Source organism: Tyto alba, unplaced genomic scaffold, assembly GCF_018691265.1.
Source record: "Tyto alba isolate M040663 unplaced genomic scaffold, T.alba_DEE_v4.0 Super-Scaffold_30, whole genome shotgun sequence".
In the NCBI taxonomy this organism is placed as follows: Eukaryota; Metazoa; Chordata; class Aves; order Strigiformes; family Tytonidae; genus Tyto; species Tyto alba.
This window is the reverse complement of record NW_024881305.1, coordinates 4358991-4380590: the sequence shown is the minus strand read 5'-3', so window position 1 is coordinate 4380590 and position 21600 is coordinate 4358991. Positions and strand designations below refer to the sequence as shown.

Genomic DNA, 21600 nt, shown 5'->3' with positions numbered 1-21600 from the left:
TTTCCATTTTAAACCCAATTTCCTGGGCCGGCAGGCGCCTGCCCTGGGGCTTCGGGACACCTCAAGCCGTGCTGCTGGGGTATTCAGGCTAGGAGCGATTTCTTGATTAACGTGGGCCTGCCAAGACTTCACGGCGGATTGTAGACCTAAACCTTCCTCCCTCTGCTTTTCTCCTCTCCATCCCAGAGTGCCAGTGTCCCGCTTTGCTTGATTTGGCCCTGCAGCTGTGGTAACGAGCCACCTCGGCAGCAGGAACAGCGTCTGACCTCAGGGAGTGGGCACTTGGGCAGCCCCACTACGGCACAGGCACAGCCATTTTCCCTATGAAATGACTAAAAGTCCTGTGATTTCTTTCTTTGCGTCCAGCCTGGACTATCTTTTTAGAAAGATGCAACTGTGGCTGTTTTGCTTAATTAAGAGCTGGAGGACACTCTCAGCACAGACACCTCCCTGAGAAAGCAGGAAGGAGGGTGACACTGCACAGTGAAGCTTTTACACCCTGTTCGTATCACCTGGCATCAGCTCCGAGGGTCAGACACACAGCTGAGAACTTCTAGTTTGAACATTACCACTGACAGCCCTGCCCAGCTCGATCTTCTCGTCATGACTTGGCCCTGGAGTTACTAAAGACACAGAGGAGCAACAGCCTCTCCACTGAAGCCAGGGAGTTAAACAGATCCAGTGCAATCAACCCACTTGGAAACGAAGGTGTTACAGGGGCTGGTTGCTTTTATCTCCCGTTGTCCTCCTTGTCTGGGCAAAGTGCCTCTATGGAGGCAAAATAGTCTCAGTGCAGAGGCAGGACATGGCTCAAAGCCAGTCCCCAGGAGATGGAGATCACAACCTTCACCATCCATCACCTTATAAGCGCTGCAGATACAACATTGGGGAAGGGGACAAGGGAGGATCTTTGCTCACGGGCATCTCAATACATAGCCCAGGAGCACCGGTTTGGGTGGCATTTGACAGCTATTTCTGGATTTGGAGATGGAAGAAGCAGTGCTTGGGGCAAAGTGCTGGGTGCGAGCAGCCAGCCCCTACCCCTCAACAGCGAAGCTTACACAGAGAGGAGACCCATGCTAAGGGGTGCATTTGTAGCAGTGGGGTTGCTTTTGATCCCCATCCCTCTTTCCACCCCACATGCCCCAATTTCACACTCCGGCTTGCTCCGACAGGAAGCCCAGCCATTCATCGAGCGCTAGGAGAGGATGCGGGATTGCTTTCACAAGCTGCTGGACACACTGAGGACGTCAGAGTTACATGTGGGCACATTTTATTCTCTGGATGCACTTGTGCATTGTTTCTGCTCAACAGCCAAAGCTTTATTGATTCAAAACCACTACCCTTCTCCCCCACCCCCAGCACGCTTTATTTTTTTTTTACTATGCACCCTCTTCCCCACCCCTCAACCACTCTTCTGCTTCCACTTTGAGTATTATCTCTGCTTGGAGTCTGTTTTCTCAGAATAAGCCAACTGACATTTCATTCAAAATTTTTTTTCTCCCAAGAACCATATAAATTACATGCAAAACATTGTACATAGAGATTAATATCAAAATGCAATACAGATCAGGTGCACTTTAAGCTGGACTCTAGGATATGGCAAACACACTGGGGTACATATTGCTTTGAAACCACCATTTTTTTTTAATGTCATGCATACCACATAATATTCAGTCTTTTGTTTTGTATTTTTCTGTTTTTATACAAAAATACCAGTGCTTATTATACTTAGTTACTGGAAAAGAAAAACTCAGATCTGCGTGCCCTCTTCAAAAGAAAGTTTTGTTGTGAGAGCATTGGATAAATATATATACACACATAAATGTTGATTTAATACTGTATATATATATATTTATTTAAGGGGAGGAAATAAACTAAAGGCAGTTTTAGCCATGGGCTTTGCTGAATGAATTTTTTGTTGAGCAGGAGGATGTCAGAGGCAGGGCAGCCAGTCTTGGTGACAGGGGAGAGCCTGGGTAGGGAGATGCTGAAGAGTAACAGCCAGGTGCCAAGAAACAGGCTGGTGTTGCCCCACAGCCTTGCTGTTTGGGGCAGGACCATGAGTGGTACCCCCATGTCGCTGTGCCCCACTGGGGAGAGCAGATTATGGGTTGCCTGCTCCATGGGTTGATAAACTTGTAGGAGCTGGACAGAATAGTGAGGAGCGATAGCAGGCAGGTACATGTGTCCTTCGCCTGAGAGGTACAAAAGCTTGCAGGGACTCTTCTTTGAGGTGCTTGATCCCTGCAGTCATGGAGGGCAACAGGAGTTGGCAATGGTATCTTGGAGATGCCCTCCCTGGATCTGGGATGGGGCTTTTCCATTCACCCCAACACCGTGTCACCCCAAGAAGCACTGCTAAAGGGGCTGAGCACTATACAACATCTACTTCTCGGCTGGGGAAAGCCAAAGGCTGCCCATGCTAAAATTTGGTTTAGTTTTTTTCCTTCTTGAGATTGTTTCAAATTTTTCCTCAAAGCTTATTGCACAAAACCTTTGAAAATTAAGTATAATCCCTGTGCAAATCAAAGGAAACCTTATCACATAATGCAAATGCCTAAAAATGCCTGTTCAGCAATGCACACAGGACGTGTTGTAATGTCTTTGGTACCAATCCGCCAATTTATTTAACAGAAAACCACCACCACCACCACCAGAGACCCTACTGTTATTAAGAACTGGATGCAAAATTATGTTCAGAGTGTTTTAATAACAAAGCATTCCAAGGCAAGTTAACACGTATCACAGGGTATGACTTCGGTTCCTGTCTGGCATGGCACTCTCCCCCGTGCACACTCGTGGCAGTTCAAACAAAGCAAAAAAAAAAATATATATATATATATCTCCCCCTCTTTCAAGGCATGTTGCAGAGAGTCCCCAGAAGTTCGTGCTGTCGACCATGCCTTTCAGTGTAGAGCACCAATCTCCCCCAACTCCTTTGTAAAGTCCTCAATAACTTAACCCAATAGTCATCTGCTGCCAGTATATCACAGAAACTAAATAGAAAAAAAAAAAAAATTACTTTACAGAACAGATGTATGCACAATAAACGTTTATACTTTAAGCAACCAGCCATACCAACATAATTTATATAAAAAAACATTTGTGTCATCCAACTAACGTCTAGTATAAAGATGGCTGCTCAGAGAAAAGGAAGCTGACTGGCATCCGATTGCTGATACACTGAATTAATTACCTGTCACTTTGAACTGCCGTCACGCAGTCACACGCCGTTGCAGACGCGGGACTCGATTTATTTTTTTTTTTTCTTTAAACAAAATACATATGGCTGACGTAAAAATATCAGTTTCTGATCTAAAGAAAACTATATTTTTTGCATAATATTTATATATAATTATTTCTCCCCCTCCTAATATGGAAACTAGAACAACAAAAATATATCAACTAAAGAACAACCAGACCCTTGTGGCAACCTTCCAGTCACAGATTTCTGGGAGTGACTTAGAGCCTCCAAAGTTGGCTTTTTGTTGGTTTAAGTCTTTTTTTTTTTTTTTTTTAAACAGGTCTGAGGTATTAAAAAAATATCAAAAGAAAAAAAAAATATCGGTGTATCCCCCCCCAAGTATTTAATAAATATGTAAGCTTGTAAGAACACCATATTTTCATCCCTTTTTTTTTCTTTTTGCGAGTATTTAAAATAGAAAAAGTGATCTTTTAAGCAATGTCACCTTTAGTACAGAACCAAACCCCACAACCACCCCTTTTGTCTTTCCTGTCACCACTTACGTATAACCTAAGAAAATACCCCCCCCACCCCCCAGTCCTGCCCAAGACATTTTTTCAGCTCGTGTGAAGAAGGAACAGGGAGGGCAGCGATGGGTTTGTCTGTGCGGGCAGGGGGCTTGACACTGAATTTGCAATTGAGATGGGCAGTGGTGGCAATTTCTTCTTGCTGTTGGCAGTGTACAGAGCCCAGCCTTCCCCCCTTTGCCAGCACCGAGGCAGGAGACGTGGGAGAAGGACTTTTCCTCAGCTACCTGGGGCAGGAATGGGGCGACCTTGGCCTTCCCTCTTCCCAGCCCAAGGAAGGGACTAGTCGGTGCTGGGCTGGAAACAAAACAAAGACACTTGGTTTGTGTTGTCGTTTAAGGAACACTTATTTCTTGGCAAAGTACTGGGCCCTCGCGTGGCAGGCGGTGCTGCAGGCAGTGCTCGGAGAAGGCACGGGAGATTCTGCTGTGCGTTCTTAAAGGAAAGGAAAAAAAAAAAAAAAAAAAATAGAAGAAACCAGCCAGCCTGCTCTCTTGCTAAAAGCTCTCTGCTTCCAGGGATGGAGGCTGGGCAAAGACAACGTTGTACAGCCAGTTACAACCAGGTTCTCTCTGCTTCCACCCAAGCCAAACAGGGCGAAGGGGAGAAGGCAGCAGAGCTTCCTCCAGCCCTGCGTGCCCCAGGGCCAATAACCAGGGGTGCACCAGCGAGAGCCCTCGAGGAAGAAACTAAGCCCAAGTAAAGCTAAGTCCTGCCTCGTGCTCAGTCCCATGGCTTCACAAGAGGGTCAGTTCGCCCAGGTCACCTGGGGCCTCTGCTCCAAAAAAACAGGACTCTCACCAAATGGTTACAAGAGACCGAGGTGAGGCAGAATGCGGGGTGAAGAGATGACCTTCAAAAAAGCAGCAAGCGAGGCAAAGCCTCCATGCAGCACCTTCTCTGGAAGACCTGCAGCCAATCAACCAGCCTGCCACCTCGGCGAGGAATTGCTTCCACTGGCAAATCAGCTACAGAAGCCCTGTGGAAATCAAGGGTCCTCCCATCAGCCATGGAACCTCCCTCCCTTCCACCAGCTAAAGAGACAACCTGACTCATCCCTTCCATGATCTAGGAGTTGACCCCCTGTACTGTCAATAACCCAATGCTTGTTCTCCGTTCAGCCTGCTAATGCTTCTGCAGCGATGGGCAGAGCTGGTGGGCATGGCTGGAGCATCCTCTGGGGTTCCTCAGCAGTTAACTGCAGCTTGTACTCCAAGACTGAAGGATTCTTTAACCCAACAGTACAGACAAACCAGAACGGGCAGAAGTCCCTCTGCTCTTGATGGCAGGAGCCGTTAAACCTTTTCAAGGCTCTCACCAAAAGCTTCACAGCTGTTCAAGAGCAGAAGAGATGCAGTTCTTAAGACTCCCCAGGAAGGAGCTCCATTTCTCACAAACATGGGGTTTTTCTTTACCACCCTTCCACTGCCAGATCACCTCCACCTTGCTTTGTAGAAAAATCAGAATCTTTTACATCCAGCAAGGTTACAGCCACGTCAGCTTCATTCCTTGTCTACCAATTACTGCTTTGGAAACAGAGAAAAGTGTGTGTGCACACACAGAGGAGGAACTGTAAAAGCTAGGTACCATTTTTCAAGGTGGAAGACTGGTGTACATCCCTGTATCTATCAACTTGTAAGTAAACACCTTCCCCCTGGCTGGGTTTTTTTTTGTTTATTTTTAAATTTTTGCACTAGAGTGCTAACTCCCCCACTTCCTACTGTGAAGTTACTGGGGGCAAATCCCACAAGCAAAGAACAAACCCCAACATTAGAAGAAAACCCTAAAACCACAAGTGATAAAAAAAAATAAAATAAAGTCACCAGTGCACCCCAGCCCTCAGGCTGAGAGCGTGCATGTAAGACTACAACAATTTGAACTTTCTTTGAACATGCATTTTTCAAAGTGAAAACCCCCAACAGACGCATGGAGCCCAACTCTTGGAGAGGAAATAACTTGGCTGCTTCACTTGGGCGAGTACCACTGAAAATTAGGGATGGAGATGCACAATTTTGGCTTAGCCTCTCTCCCAACACCCAGCATCGTGGTACTCTGGTTCCCACTGCTAAATAATGGTAAAAAACAAACAAAACAAACAAAAAAAAAAAAAAAAAAACCAAAACAAAACACCAAAATGATATACGTATGAGCAGTTTGACACGAAGTGACCGCAGTGTGTGATCAGTTACTGGTGCCAATATCACACAGGGCGAGGGACGAAGGTGGAAGAGGAGGGGGGGTTTGAAGTTCTAAGGTCAAACCGATGTCTCCAAGCTGTGTAAGGGGCTTTCGGGCTCCGGGACGGTGACCTCAGCTTGATCGCTGTCCACTGCATTGTTATTTCTGTTGAGGGATGTAGATCCACCCAGGCTACCCCCACCTCGCTTTTTGAGTCCATCAGTCTCGGGGTCGTCTTCAGCGCCATCAAGGAATGGTGTTCGAGGCTCATCTTCCTCCAGGATGAACTCTGGGTGAGTCATGAAGTTATGGATGGAGCTTCTGGATTCGGGTTTCTCGAGGCCTTCATACAAGGAGCTACGGAACGCATTCACCACTTTGATCTGCCAGGAGGCGAGGAGCATGGGGGATAAACAAAAGAGGGGTTAGTAGTGGCAATGAGAGGCCAGAGCTCCCAGGAGAAAGTAAAAATAAATAATAAAGGCACAATAAAACATAAAGCACAACAACAACAAGTCACCACCACTGAACAGACAGCTAAGTCAAAATGAGAGATCTATGGTGAACTAGGAGGGCCAACATGGATCAGACTCAGGCACTAGGTGTGTGATGGGGAATCAACCGACTATGGGGCGACTTCAGAAGCTGCAAGAAAAGACACGAAAAAAAAAAAACAAACTCAAAAAACCAGATCACTTCAAATGAACGGAAGCCAAAATGCATTAGTTGTCATTATGTGTGCACACGCGTATCTGTGTGTATAAACGAGGACAAAAAAAGTGGAACTACAACTCAAAAAAGAGGTGGGTTAGACAAACAGCGGGTTCACTTCAAGGCAAAAAAACTCTACTGTGGGAGCGATGTGTGTGTTTGTTCTATTTTGGTTTTAGACCTATAGAAAGGAATGGGCTTTAAAAAGGTGTCACAAACTTTTCAAGCCCATGTGAAGCAGTAGGTCCAAGTGGATGCCATGACCAGTAAAACCAGACCCAGCTAAACATGCAAGAAGGAAGCCAGATCTGTGCAAGTTTCCCCACACAGCTGCCACCTGGATCCCGGGCTGGAGCTCTGGATCCTTCCCTACACCGACATGCTGAAGAAGACCCAGCAGTTTCCAAAAGCAGCTATTCTTTTGGATGCTCTGGACGAAAAACGAATCTCAAACCTCGCTAGAAAGCCTGGCCACGCACCGCCTCTGTGAAACCCACAGGCTGCCAGCACTGCCAGAAGCCAGGCTCAACGTGCTACAAGCAGATCCAGAGCCCGGTTTGGACAACCGGGGTATGGCTCTGCTACCTCCACTGCACTGGAGGGGAACGGTCTGGAAACAAGCCTGGATGGTGGCTAACAGTGGATTCACTGCTCCTTCCAGTTCCCCTAGAAATCCAGCCTTGAACCCTTCCAGCTCTTGCTCTCCCTTCGCAGCCAAGGGACACAGTTTGGTCGGCTGGGTGACAAATGTGTCAGATCCAGCGAACGATGGGGCAGGAGGTGGCAGCACTGGGGGGGGCTGCAGCAGAGCTCCCCACCCCCGTGCAGACGTTGGCATGCGTGAGACAACCAACGTGTGCACCTCGGGCGCGGCAGAGCGCTCCAGCTCTCCTGGATGATTCGGCTAGAATCACTCAACAAGTTGTTAAAAGGCATAAAAAAAAAACTGAAGGAGAGCGAGGCAAGAGGGGGGCTTTTGAAGCAGAGCCAACAAACCGAGCAGCTGAAGGTCTCTCAAGTCTCAGAGGACCAAGTGGGATCACACACATGGCCTTGCCTTTTACTGCAAAGCTGAGAGCTGCCCACCACATAGTGCCCTCCAAAGCAACCCTCGGGTTGCTCCACTGTGTCTTACACCAACGCTCTCCCCACTGACTCTCTCAGACCAGAGCCAGCAAGTTGCCTCTCTCCAGAGGTCTCTCAGCAGGTCACCCCAGCACCATCCTGACTGGTGGCACCTTCCCTGTCACCTGGGAACTGGGCCATCTCCTCCAAGGGACCAAGCATCTTGCACAGGCTCTTGCGTGTTTTATGGAAGCAAGAGAAGTCTTTGCTCTGTTAAGCAGAGTTCATCTGGGACCAGGAGGTCTGCTCAACTCCTCCTCTCTGAAGGAGACACCTCCAGACCACCACGAGACTTTGTTCAGCAACACTGGGCGCAGCGGGGGAAGTCGGCAACACCTCCCCGTAGCAGGGCTGCTCATCACGCTCTGTCTCCTGCCCCGTGGAAGCAGCATTGCTACTCACGACCTCACCTGTTCCCAATGCCCAAGGAACCCAGTCCTCACCCATGTCCCCTGCCTGCTCTCATGGTGTCCCTGTGGACTGAAGCCGGGGCACAAAAGAGAGGAGATCCACAGATCCCACAAAAGGGGTGCTGCTCCTCCGCAGCCGCTGGCCAGGGGAGTGGCGAGCGTGCAGAGCTGCTGGAGGGAGAATGATTCACATAGCCCCTTGCAAGCTGCTGAGGCAAATATAGATACGTGTGTGTTCTGCCACGTCTTTGCAAACAGGCTGCAAATCTGGTGGGTGAACAGAGAAGACACCCTTCTTCCTGCTGAGATGAGATGGGTTCAACTGTCCCCCTGGGTCTGGCACATGGGCAGGCTAAGAGGGAAGTCACCAACCAGCACAGCCAGCAAGAGCCTCCTAGGGATCTTGGGTCTCAGCACAAACAGTACTCACAAAACCAGACCAGAGAAGTTACTCAAAGAAGAGTCTCATGCCTAGAACCCTGGAGATTTTACCTGCAAGGTGTTCGAGGGCTCCCCTCTCGTGAGGGATGCCCTTCTGAGGCCGCTCTCCATCTGGCTCAGAAAAATGGTGCTGCACCACACCAGGCAGCAACGTGGCATCCCCTGGGCAGAGGCTCAGCACATCCTGGCTAGAAACAAGCCAGCCAGGTCTTGCACGCACACACAGACTGACACACACGCGTGAGCTGGATGACAGACACTCGTGAGGAGATGAGCGTGGGCCAGGTACCCCCCCCCCCCCCCCCCCCCCCATGATGCTGGAGCACCAGCTGGCCTGCAAAAATGGAAAGTTTATGCAGCTGGAAACAGAAATTCAGAGCTGTGTTTGCTGCACTAACGACCACAGTAAGATCCTGGATAAATTCAGTGTTTAGTGTGAATGCACAGGACAAAGGAGACCACCAAGCAGGACACCTTCTACCGGGACTGATAATCTGTCACGTCATCAACATCTTGAGAACTGCAAGCACTGACAAAAACACTGATCCCTAAAATGCAGTGTGCAAAACCAACTAAACCAATTATAACCAACGCAAAGAAGCTAATGAGAGCCTCGGTGACTGCCAAAGCAACTAGGTGGTCAGTCTAGTACATGCTCAGAGGAAGGAGTAGCTTCACAGAAGCCCTCCCTGCCCCACCACCTCAAGCACTGGTGAGTCCCGACCCTATCTACCCCATCACTGCCTTCAGCTCCACCAATAAACTTCTGGTGCAGCTTTCCTCAGATTTTCTTACTTTGATTTAACCATCTCTGTCAGCAACTGCTGTGAAATTAATTAATTCAGCTGTTCCCTTGTCAAAGGAAATGTGTTTTGAATGAGCCAGGCAGTGCAAACAAAAATGAAATCCTCCCCAACCAAGCTGAAAGCCCACCTCCCTCCCTTCCCATGGTCAGGCTCACACCTCCTCTCCACCTGAAACCCTTGCAACCTGCATAACCTCCAAGCTTGGAATTTTTCTTCTCATTTCACACCATCACTGCAGCACCACAATGTGCTGGGCAAACCCCACTGCTCACACGGAGATGGAAAATTACATTTTCTGCATGAAGCCAGCATCAGCCCTGGCTTGCTTTGCCCAGCTCCCTCAAACCAGGGCAAAACTCTCTAAGGGAGACCAGCTCAGCTCTGCAAACCACGTCCCGAGGGTCATTCCCGAGACCCCCCTCTCCTCCATCACCCCAACAGGGGCACAGCAGCGGGGGCTGCTGAGGACCAGCCCTGGAGAACTCGTCCCACAGAAGTGCAGTGGAGGACAGAGGGACACCGGTAGTCTGTATGGAGGGAAGTGGAGCTTTGAGAGAGAAGGAAGAAAAGCAGCAGAGGGAAATAGAAGTCTAGGCAGAAAACAGAGGGGAGACTTAGTGACCTGGGTTAGCTTCTGGTAAAGTTGTTTGCTGCCTGGAAGGGCACCAGCTATCCAAGTTATCTACTCCCTTGCTGCAAATCAGGGAGAACATCAATCCACAGACTGCAAAAAACCCCCCTGCGTTTTGGTCTTGTTGACCCAAGCCTCCTACCCTGAGACCCCTCTAAGCAGGTTCTCTTCCGACTAGAAAGTCTTGGTGGTGCACAGATGCAGTCGGGAACGGAAGGCAGCTGCGCTGCTTCAGAAACACTGGGGTTAAACAAAATAAAATTCAAGCATCAGTGTCAGCTAAATAGAGAGAAAACAAAATTATCAGAAATTCTCTCTTCTCTCCCGAGGTGCATAAACAGTGGAAACTGAAAGCTATTCAAAAAGTTACCAAGGGTATTTCTTTAATAAGAGGAGAACACAGAAAATGACTGTGCAATAAAAAAGCCAATTACCCAGGATCTATACACTACCTACTCACAGCCTGGCACAGCCCTGCAGAGAGAATTCACGCTCACGTGCTCACAAGCCCAGATACAACGAACACAGAGAGGGGCATCGCACCAGCGAGGGCTTCGCTTTGGTCTGGAAACCCACAGCGACATCGGGGATGTTCCAGCTACCAGAGGAGACCAGCAGAGCCCCGCGCTGCCCCGGCAGGGCTCTCGGGCAGCAAAGGGCACGCTTACGTGCGCGGGCTCGCTCAGCTCCGTCTCGCACAGCATGCAAGTCGGCAGGCAGGACAGGGGAAGCTGCTTGCTTTACAAGCCAGCTCTGGAACAGCGGGCTGAGCTGCAGGTGAGCGGCTCCGAGCGGCACCGCCAGCCACCTGAGCCTCGGTAACCGGCTGCTCTCACGCACCGTCCAGCCTCTCAACCAAGGTGGGAGCAAACAGCCCTTCTCACATGCGTGCAAGAGGCAGAGAGCGCACAGGCAGCCCGTTACCGCGGCTCAGCCGATCCCGGTAGCACACTAACTGCTGTGGGGAGGCCCGAGAGGCCACTCTGCCTCCAAACAGATTTACAGTTTCGGTAAAGCAACGCCTCTCTGCCCTCCTGGGGCTGGGCAGAGCCACCCTGGAAAGAAACAGCAGCTTTTGGGTGCAGCGTGCCCTTTTCACAAGCAATGCTCTTAGTTGCTCATGAACACACGGTTCTTTTAACAAGAACCGCTAATTTCTGCACCCCTCAGGAGGGTGGACTCATACGTCAGTCCTGCAAAGGAGGAGAAGAGGTAAAAATGGAAGAAGCAACAGGGAATGGCGGGGAGGGGGAAGGACCAGAAAGTGTCATACACTTGTTAAAGATGGAACAGCATAAAACCTATTTTTTTTTTTTTTTTTAAACGCTCTCCCGCCCCATCCTTCATTTTGGAAATTAGTGTGTGAGTCAAGGGTTAGAGGGAGAAAGAACAGGCTGGGTTAGGTTGGTGCAGGTGCTCTCTGTGGTTATTAGAAGTCATGCATTGTAATAGACTATCACTCACTGCCCGCAGGAGGAGATGCAGCAGCAGCAGCAACAGCAGAAGTGGTGGGAGTGGAATTGACGGAGGAAAGAGCTACATGGGTTGGGCTAGAAACATTTTTTACATCGTGGTGCTGGCTCACGATGGAAGGCTGTCTCCTGAGGGCTCCCTGCAAAGAGGAGGCGCCGGTCTGGAATGTGTAAACTACGTCCATCTGCAAAGAACCAGAGAGTGAGATAGCGTCGCCCCGGCCAGAGACAGGGAGAGGGGTTGGGGATGGAGGGGAGCGGGGAGGTTGGGCAGACACACACGGACAGGAAGGAAGAAGGAGGACGGAGAGGTGGGGAGGAGGGAGGAGAGAGCCCCCCCCCACACCCCGCGCTCCCGTAAACCCACACTGGGTTCGGCTGGTGTTTCTGGGAGCAGAGGAGAGGTAGGCTTTGAGCCTCTGCCCCGCTCTCGCAGGCACGAGAGGGGCAGGGTTTATCCCACCACCAGGAAAGAGATTGCGGTGGGAAGGAGCGAGAGAGGAAACACCTTGGGTTATCCCGACTATCTGCAGGAGGAGCAGAGAAAGAGAGAGGGTGGGCAGAGGTGCGAGCCGGCAGCTGGTGGTCCAGGAAACTGTACTGGGAAAGGGTTTCTGGGTCCCTCAGCCCCACGGGGTGTACAGCTGGGGGGGACACCAAATCCTGGGGCACACCACACGCCCGCAGCTCCCATGGCAGCTGGCCGTGCTGGAAGACATTTCAGCTTCTTCCCCAGGCTCACGGCTCTGCGCAGACTCGGAAGCAGAGCTGCCAGGGGCGAGCAGGGATGCAGCACGGAAGCACCCTTGGGTGCTGGGTCACACTTTCTCCGTGGATGCGCACCGAGGCCGGAGGAACCGAGCAGCGTCCGGGTGCCCCCGTGGCTTCCCAGACACTTTGCAGCTTGACTGTCCCCGTGCCAGCCAGCCTGCTGCCAGAGCACACAGCCCTGTGCCACCCTGGCTTGCCTGCACAGCTCCCGGGGAAGGGACACCTCCCCCAGACCCACATGCAGCTTTAGCTCACCCCGGAGATATTTTATGCACTGCTTCGCTCCTTCCCCAGTTCCATCTCCCTCCACAGAGGGAACCTCTTTGTCCCAGTGCACCAGGCTGGCTCTGTGCTCTTGCTTAAGACACACTGACTCAGGACAAAAGCCCCAAGATGCTCAGGCTGGACCTGCCAGCCGCTCTGCTTGATGTGCAGGGCACCACAGCCAGGAGAGGAGTTGCTAAAGAGGCTCCAAGACATGCCAGCATCCAGGAGCGTTTTTCAGGTTGCAAGAGCTCATTTCAGCCCAGGTCCACCACGGCTGCAAGGAGATACCTCGGAGGCTCCGGGCTGGGCCCCAGCGGCACGCCTGGCCGCTGGTCCTGCAGCCGTTCATCCCTACCAGGCCTCCCCCACGCACATTTGGCCCGCTTCTGAAACACCCCAGTGCTCCCAGCACATCTTTCACATGAATGAACCGGACTGAGGTGGCAGCTCAGCACCCCTGCAGCGCCGGCAACCAGCACTGCCCTGGGCCCCCAGAAGAGCCCGGCCACCCCTCACAACGGGCAGGGAATCAAGGCTGAACCTCACCTCGAAACCATCAAGGCAACGTCTCACAGAGGAGAAGCAAAAGTTAACGCGGCACGACACGACTGCTGTGCTTGCTCCAGACCCTGTGTCTGGGCCGTTTTGGTTATCTCCATTTGTTGGAGGGCCAGAGGAGGAACAAAAGGTAACACAACAGCCCTGCATGCCAATGCCAGGAGCCACTGGGGACCTACAGCTTCCTTCCACAGGGCAGCTCTGCCCAGCCCTGGAGGAAAGATGTGGGGCAGCAACCTTGCTGCAGGGAGCTCTCCCTGCCCTGCCCAGCCAGCAATCAGGGGGAAAACCCACCCTTTCAGGAAAAACTTGAGTCAGGGAGAAATAGCTGATGTAAAAACCATATTAACAGATAGATTCTCCTCCCATTCTGTGCTGTGGGACCAAGAGGAGCCCAGAGAGCTGGCAGGGAGGGATGCCAAGAGCCCTTGGCCAAAGAGCCGTTGAGAAGGACAGAAAACAAGACTCGAGAGGGTCTTGTGCAGGCAGATCCCTCCTGGGCATGTTCCCTGCTGGGAGTGGCATCCGACCCACTCGCTGCACAACTTGGTAAGAGCCCGGGTGGTTCCGTGGCCCACCCCGCAGCTTCTGAGCACCCTCCTCTGCTACGCGAGGTGCCCATCAGCAGCACATCCAGCCTCCTGCGGACCAGCCTGACCCGGAGCTGCAGGATGCCGTGCTCTGCAGCAGAACAGACCGGTGCCTCCCTCCCCGCCCCGAGCTGTCCCGGTTCCCCAACTGGGGCAGACCCAGAAAGGCACAGGCGGTGGGAGAAGTCAAGCCCAGGAGGTGATGGCATCCTCTGAACAGTAGCCGTCACCTCTTTCCAGACAGAGGCCCTGGAGAGAAAGAAAGAGAAAGAAAGAGAGAGAAGGAAGAGCCCCACAGTACCCGCTGCCCCACAGTACCTGCGTCTGTATCCTGTTGAGACCCCTGAACCACAGGATCTGCCCACGCCGCAGCTCCATTTCAGCATGGTCGATCTCATCCACATCTTCAGGCAGCTCCTCCTCTGGGATCTCCTCCTTGGTGATGCCGTGCCCAGCTTCCTTCAGGAACTTCAGGTGGCTGGTTGGGACAGTGCAGATCAGCTGGGAAGAGGCAGGGAGAGAGCAGCTCCTTAGCCTGCTGGCTACGGCAGCATGGAGCCCACCGCCAGCCTCAACCAAGGGGGAGCATTCCTGCAGCGAGCTGCCAGGGACTCAGCTGAGAGATGCCAGGATGCAGCCGAGACATGCCACCGCTGGATGTGCCCCACTGCCAGCAGGGTGGGAAAGAGGAGTGGATTAGCAACCTCCCCTTTCCTCACTGCTGGTGCGGTGCTGGGATGGAGCATCATGCCTTCCAAAGATGCCTTGAATAAATACTGGGGAGAACAAAGGCAGCGAGGCAGCGGGAAGGGAGAGGCAGGCTGGGCTCACCCTGGCATGGAGGCACGTGGTATGTTTTTCAGACTGGCTCTTACCTGGCCCCAGAGGAGCTCTCCCACTCCGATAAAAATACACCAGAACCACTGGCTCAGGGTGAGCCCAGAGCAGCTGAATGGCTTCCCACCAAACTCCACAATGATGATCTAGAGCACAAGAGAGAACAAGTCACACGCTGGGGAGCTCCAAGGGCTGCACAGCACAGCCACGGGATAAAAAGGTCACCTACAGCCACACGTCTTTCCCCCTCTTCCCTGGGATCAACAGAGCAGCAAGGACTTCACATCTAGGCTAGTAACTTTACAGAACACCAGAGGCTTGCTGGCTGGCCAGCCCTGGGATCTCCCAACACACTCTAGACCCCAATATTCAGGTTTTGTGTCACCAAGAAGCCGCTGGAGAACAATAAGGGGGCAGAACAGAGCTGTGGGCAATGACTGCAGCGGACACAGGTCCTGCCTGCGGCATGGTACCCTCCCAGCCCCACCAGCTTATTCCCACGCTGTTCACGCAGCTTCACCTGAGCTGCAAATGTCCCCAGCACCACCGTGCAGAAGATAGGGTTGCGGTAGATGGACTCGAAGACATTCCTCTCCCCGTGGATCTTGCGTGCGTTGATCTCGTTGAACAACTGCATCATGACAAAGGTGTTGAAGACGATGGTGTAGTGCTCGGTAGGTGGGGAGTGGAGCGGGGCGTTCCGGCCACTGTCGATGTCAAAAAACTTCTCCCCTAAGCAGACAAGGGGTATTGGGGAGGGGATGGGGAAGGGTAGGGAAGAGAGGAGAAGATGAGACCCTCTCTTCCTTACTTGTGGCTCTGCACTGGTGAAGGTGGAACTGGGACCCCAGGCTCTTGCTGAAAACCCCTTGACCCAGCTAGAGTCCTCCATGATAGCCCCATTGAACCCTTATTTCCTTAAAAATGTTGAAAAGATGTTTCCCTAGCTAAAACTCTCTTTGCACCCAGCAGGCTCTAGAGCAAAAACATTCTCTCCTTATCACTCCTCCACTTCCCATCTATTAAATAAGCTCTGTCCTGGCCAATGCAAGGTCACCGAGTGACAGCTGAGAACAAGGGTCCCCAACACTGGTGAAGAAAGCAGGCTTGCAAGGCAGGGCTGGGACTCTGCCCCTTTCCTTTTCCCCCCTGACGTTTCTTGGGGCCTCAAAGCTCACCCGCAAAAAGCAGTGTGAAAATGATAGTCAGCTGGTACACCGCATGCCCCAGGATGTTCTTCATCATGGTGCGGGAGATGAGCGGCTTGTTGCGGCCGTACGGCTTGCGCAGCAGCAGGGACTCGGACGGGGGCTCCGTGGCCAGGGCTAAGGAGGCAAAGGTGTCCATGATCAGGTTCACCCACAGCATCTGGACAGCCTTCAGGGGGGAATCCTGCAGAGAGAGGGGGGGAGAACACATCATGCCACCGAAACCGCCCTCTTTTCACTCCTCGTTTCGCAGGAGCCGCCTCTCTCCTCCTGCTGAGCCCAGCGGCCCCGTACCTGCGTGATGCAGGCGCCCGTGAAGGCCACGATGACGGCCACGATGTTAACGGTCAGCTGGAACTGCAGGAACTTGGAGATGCTGTCGTAGACGTTGCGCCCCCACATCACTGCCTTGACAATGCTGGTGAAGTTGTCATCTGTCAGGATGATGTCCGAAGCCTCCTTCGCCACGTCCGTGCCTGCGATGCCCTTGAGGACCGGGGAGAAAGGGTTGGGGTGAATCATGGAGCGAGCTCCACGCTCACTGTCCGCCTGGCTCTGTTTTTTTTTCCCAGAAACAGTCCCAAGAGAAAAATCCACTGGAGCCAGGGCCAGTCCTGTTTTTGACAGCGAGTCCTGCTGCGGCTGCACCAACGCACCTGAGAGAGCAGAGGCTCCAAAGCAGTGAAGCCTTTGAGGACAGACACCAGAGCTCGGCTTCAGAGTGGGGCTCTGAGTCAACACAGCTTTTCAACCCATCACTGCGCTGACCTGGACAGGGGCCACAGCACTGCAAAGCTGGAAAACAGCTCCTAAGTAGGGCTTCCTCCTTATACCAGGGGACACGAGCATCCCTGGGCTGGGCATCTCTGCTGCAAGTGAGGGCTGGGACCCCAAAATGAGAGAGAGGGAGTTCAGCATCCCAAAAATCCGGTGCTTTCTTGTTGCTCTCTGCCCCATCCGGGGCAGATGGCAGCCCCACAGCAAGCAGGGCTGCTCACAGCCTCCCAAAAAGTCACCCGCAGCATCTCAGAAGGACAGAGTTTGCTCTACAGGAGCTGAGCTCGCTGCGTTTCTCACCGCCAGCACACAGAGGCGCTCGCTTTGCAGTAATTAAACGCACTGAAGCGATGCCCATAACGAGCCGGCTCTGTGGTGCTTTCCCCAAGAAGCAATCTTGAGATTTGCAAGACCCATCTCAGACAGAACCCCATGGCTGTTGTAGGACATAAGCTTCGGAGGCAGCGGGACAGAGCTATCCCCTGTGCTGTCTCTGCTCCCCATGCTCTGGAGACCCAAGCGCAGCACAGCGCCCGTACCCAGCCCCAAGCAAAGCCCCATGCTTGGCCAGGGTCTGATCCTGCACATGGTACTGTATGGGCCCCAAGAGAAGACAGACCTTCTGCTGTTCACCCTACAGGCTCCAGAATTGCAGTTGGATATTTAACACCTTCTAAAAACACCTGCTCCCCAAAAATCTCTCATTTGCTCCAAGCTCCCTACATGCTCCACCCAGCAGCTGGCTTATGCTCACATATCTAAACTTAAACAATTCACAGGAAACCTGTTAAAAATGACAGGTTTATTTTCTTGCTTCTTTCAGACAGGGCAAAGAAAAGCAGCAAACCAGGAGATAAGGACCGTAAATAAACTTCCCAAGTCAGTGCCAGCACTGTGCTCAGAGACTGCGCTGCCTGCTACAAGCCTGGGTGAAGAACTCCAGTAACTCAGCGTGATTTGGTTTATCTCTGGGCTCCTATAGCTCTCCTGGACCCCCACAGCTCAGAAACTGGGGCCAGACTGGTCCCTGCTCTGGGTGCTCTGCAAGTGCTGTGTCACCTTCAGCTTGACACGGTCCCTCCAGGTGGGACAGAGAAGCCCAGCGCTAAGCCAGGCTCTCAGAGGGTTGCTTCCCATCAGTCTTTTGCCAACAGTCCTATAAAGTTCATGAGAATGAAATCAAACCTCCAAAGAAAGTTGCTGGTTTTTTTTTTTTTTTTTAAGCCATCCTGTAGATTTGGAAAAGCATTTCACCGGTTCAGAAATAATTTCTGTGTTGAGAATAACCAAATGTGCCATTCATTTCTCACCCCAGAGAGTGAAGGCCACCTCTGAGGAAAACCCACTGCCCGCCCGTACCATGGCAAACCCGACGTCGGCTTTCTTCAAAGCTGGGCCATCGTTGGTCCCGTCCCCAGTCACGGCCACCACCTGCCTCTGGTCACCAACGGTGCTGTCGATAATTCCTGAAATGGAGGCAAGCAATTCTGAGAAAATAAGCCCAAAGGACAGGCTCCCAGCACGGATTATGCTGGAAAAGCACCCGTGCAGAGCAGGATGTGACACTTGGGTGAGAGGCAGCAACTGGGGGAACCAGCCAGCGCTCACCTTTCACCAGCGTGTGCTTATCTGTCGGGGAGGAGCGGGCCAGCACACGCAGCTTGGGCCAGATCTTATCCAGCTGCTCCTGTTCTACCTGCAGGACAAGAACATGTGAGAAAGGGAAGGGACCCCCCCCTGCCCCCTGAAACCTTCTGCCCCACCGGAGAGCAAACCCCAACTAGGACAGCACAGTGTATTTGCCTCCAAGCCCCTGGACACCCTACGGCTGCACTGGCCAAGGATCCCGGCAAGCTGCCGGACCAACTGTGCTTATCCAAGGAGAGGAAGGAAACCCAACGGGATTCAGCCTGGGGTTGTCAGAGAGGCCACCCACACCCACTGCAGGGCAGGACCCGGGGCTGCTCTCCCACCTCTCCCTTCTCGTTGCGGATGAGCCGGTTGAACTCCTTCCCCTCCAGGCACAAGAAGTCCTCCCCGGGCAGCAGGATGCCACACTTGGTGGCGATGGCACGGGCGGTGTTGATGTTGTCCCCTGTCACCATCCGGACGGTGATCCCCGCACGCTGGCACTTCAGGATGGCATCCGGGACCTGGGGGACAAGGACAGAGTCGGGGAAGGTAGGGCAGCGTGCTCAGGTTTGGCACTGGGTATCCAGGCAGCTCCTCTCCCATCCTCCCTAAAAGGATCTGGAAAGGGGTCCGACGGGGTCAGGAACCAGGAGCCCACCTGCACCCACTCAGGATGAGATGCTGAACTGAAAACTTCCCACCCCCAGCTCTGCCATTTATCCCTGAGGTGCAGGGGAAAGCCACCAGGGACCGGAGAGGATGCCTGTCCCTGCTCCTGCACTGCAGCCTCCTGCCCTCGCCACAGCTCCGGCCAGACCGGTGTGCGTGGCCAGAGCAGCTCCTCTGACACAGCCAACACGAGATCCTCCAAACGCTGCCCCACGGGGAAGGCAACTGCCTCCCTCCCCTCACACCACGGTGCTGGGCGCCGAGGCACAGCCAGGCAATCCATCAGAACGGGGGCATCTCGTCCACCCCCACTCCATTGCTGCTCTAATGGGTTTATCTATTACGGAGTGGTGGGGGAAGAGGATATTAGTGAGAAATTAGCAAATTGAATCAACGGCCTCCAGAGCCGGTGCAGACGGTGCATCTGTAATGCAATTCCCAGACCCAGATACTTGAACATCTAATCAGGAAAGATGCAAGCAAGGCAGGAGCACAGGGACAAGCTCCAAAATGTAATCAAGAGGCAGGTATCGGAGGGCTTATTGCATTAGCCCAGCTGCCTGCCCATCAGCCCCGCAGCAGAGGCAGAGTGGGACGGCAAGCCGTGAGGGAGGAACCAGCTAGATCAGCCCTGTCCCTCTCCAAGACCCCTCTGTCACCCCTATGGTGTCCGCATGCGCTTTTCAAAAGCATGTGGAACCAGTCTGGCTTGTGCACAGATCCCTGGCAGCAGCTGGGGGGAAAGTTTGGGTGGAAACACTCTGCCACCAGGTCATTTTTTTCCCAAGTATGGGAGGGGAGTGCCTGCAGCAGGGAGCTGGAAGTGTGGGGCACTTCAAGGGTGGAGTTAGAGGAGCTGCATGTGCTTTCATAAGGGGCTTGTGGTCCTGAGCAGCAAGGAGAGGGGTTCCTGGCCGAGGACAGCCAGGGGTTCAGTACCTCCGGCCGCACAGGGTCCTCTATCCCCACCACAGCGATGCAGGTGAGGTCGGACAGGATCTCGTTCTCGCTGTCCCAGTCCGGCTCGGCGTCACCGGGGAAGTCACGGAACGCCAGGCAGATGGTCCGCAGCCCGTGGCAGGCCATGGGCTCTATCACCTTCTTCACCATCTCATCCCGGTCCTTCACCTTGAACACCCGGGGGTCACCGTTCTTGTCCAGGATCCTGGTGCACCTAACGCAGGACCAGGATGGAGGGTGAGGGAGACCGGTGGTGACACGCGCTGCCGGCTCAGCAACCTGCTCCCCCCCTGGCACCCCAGGTTCCCCATCCGCAAAATGGGGGCGTCCCCCTTACTCACAGCTCCCTACGGCTGTACCAAAGCCGCCTGAAGAGAATTGAAACGCTTCTCATGACAGCACCTCCCCGCTCCCACAGCAGCTGGGCACCCTTCACCCTGCAGCCCCCCGAAACAGCTCCACCGTGCAGAGAGGACCGGCGCAGGGAGGGAGGACGGTTACTTGCGGAGGATGATCTCGGAAGCTCCCTTGCTGTACATGCGGAAGCCGCCGTTGCCGTTCTTCAGCACCGTGCTCATGGACTTGCGCACCGAGTTGAAGGTGTAGACCTTGTAGAGCTTCTCCTCCGGCACCTCGTTCCGCACAGCCTGGTAATCCTGCTTCAGGTCCAGCACAAAACCCAGCAGGGCACACTCAGTCTTGTTCCCCACTTGCCGGGGTAGCCCCCCTTCCTTCTCAGGTGGCTGGAGAGGAAGAAGGAAAAGGAAAAGCAATGCTAAACCTCAGTATGGTAGGAGGGGAGCGGCAGGGATGGTCAGCGGTGGGAAGGCCAGAAGACATGAGGCTGTGCCTCTCCAACTCACCAGGATCTTGGATGTGTAGGCGGAGTTGATGGCGACACCGTTGACTATGAGGTCCAGGATCTTGGGCAGGATGGCTTCGGGGTCGGGGATCTGGCGGTAGTGCGTGTCCCCCACGTAGGCCTGCACCACGGTCATGCGGTTCATGGTGAGCGTGCCCGTCTTGTCCGAACAGATGGCGGTGGCGTTGCCCATGGTCTCGCACGCATCCAAGTGTCTCACAAGGTTGTTGTCCTTCATCATTTTCTGCAACAGGCGCCATGACCGGGAAAGTCAGAGCCAAAAGCCTGGATTTCCCCATCGTGGCCCCGGCATCCCCGCTGCATCGTGCTCTCACCTTCACGGAGTAGGCCAGGGAGATGGTGACCGCCAGCGGGAGCCCCTCAGGCACGGCCACCACCAACACTGTGACACCAATGATGAAGAACTTGACGAAGTACTGGATGTAAATGGGGGTACACTCCGCCAGCCAGGGCCGCCCCTGCACCCCAAACGTGTCGATCACGAAGTACAGCACCAAGATGATGACCGTGATGGCCGACATGATCAGCCCTGGGGGAAGAGGCAGAGCGGCAGGTGAGGGGACACAGGGGAAGGGGACAGCTTCCAGCAAGAGCTCTGGGGTGACAGCTCGTGCCAGGCCACCGCCACTCACCCGCCTTCCCGATCTGGACCGCCAGGCGCGTGAGCTTCCCTTGCAGCACAGACTTCTCCTTCTTGGGCACCTTCACCTTCTTCTTCTCCTTCTCCTCATTTTCCACCCCTTCCTGGCTCTTCAGGGGCTGGATCTCTAAGGCCACACCATCCTGAGTTTTAGCTACAGCCCAGGGCAAAATAAGACACCACGTGTGAATAGGAGAGAGACCCGGAAAACCTGTAGGACACCACTGAGAAAGATGGTGGTGGGAGAGAGAGAGAGAGAA

General features: G+C 53.3%; 1 protein-coding gene across 8 annotated transcripts in view; it reads right to left on the bottom strand.

The window, feature by feature from the left end:
• Positions 1–1256: 1256 nt before the first annotated feature.
• The window catches only part of ATP2B4 (ATPase plasma membrane Ca2+ transporting 4), a 52992-nt gene continuing 32648 nt past the window's right edge, over positions 1257–21600 (bottom strand). For 5 of the 8 annotated variants that reach the window (XM_042800275.1, XM_042800277.1, XM_042800276.1 and 2 more), the window contains exons 8-21: positions 21333–21494; positions 21015–21229; positions 20681–20923; positions 20319–20560; positions 19797–20031; positions 18530–18709; positions 18165–18252; positions 17916–18022; positions 16074–16265; positions 15750–15963; positions 15092–15303; positions 14610–14717; positions 14053–14235; positions 1257–6335 (exon numbers count right to left, since the gene is read on the bottom strand). In XM_042800275.1, coding sequence (XP_042656209.1) covers positions 6030–6335; positions 14053–14235; positions 14610–14717; positions 15092–15303; positions 15750–15963; positions 16074–16265; positions 17916–18022; positions 18165–18252; positions 18530–18709; positions 19797–20031; positions 20319–20560; positions 20681–20923; positions 21015–21229; positions 21333–21494 — 2687 coding nt within the window. In that variant the 3' untranslated portion in view covers positions 1257–6029. Of the gene's footprint in view, positions 6336–11532; positions 11734–14052; positions 14236–14609; positions 14718–15091; positions 15304–15749; positions 15964–16073; positions 16266–17915; positions 18023–18164; positions 18253–18529; positions 18710–19796; positions 20032–20318; positions 20561–20680; positions 20924–21014; positions 21230–21332; positions 21495–21600 lie in introns of those variants that run through there. The other 3 variants (XM_042800278.1, XM_042800280.1, XM_042800279.1) reach the window with 3 other exon arrangements.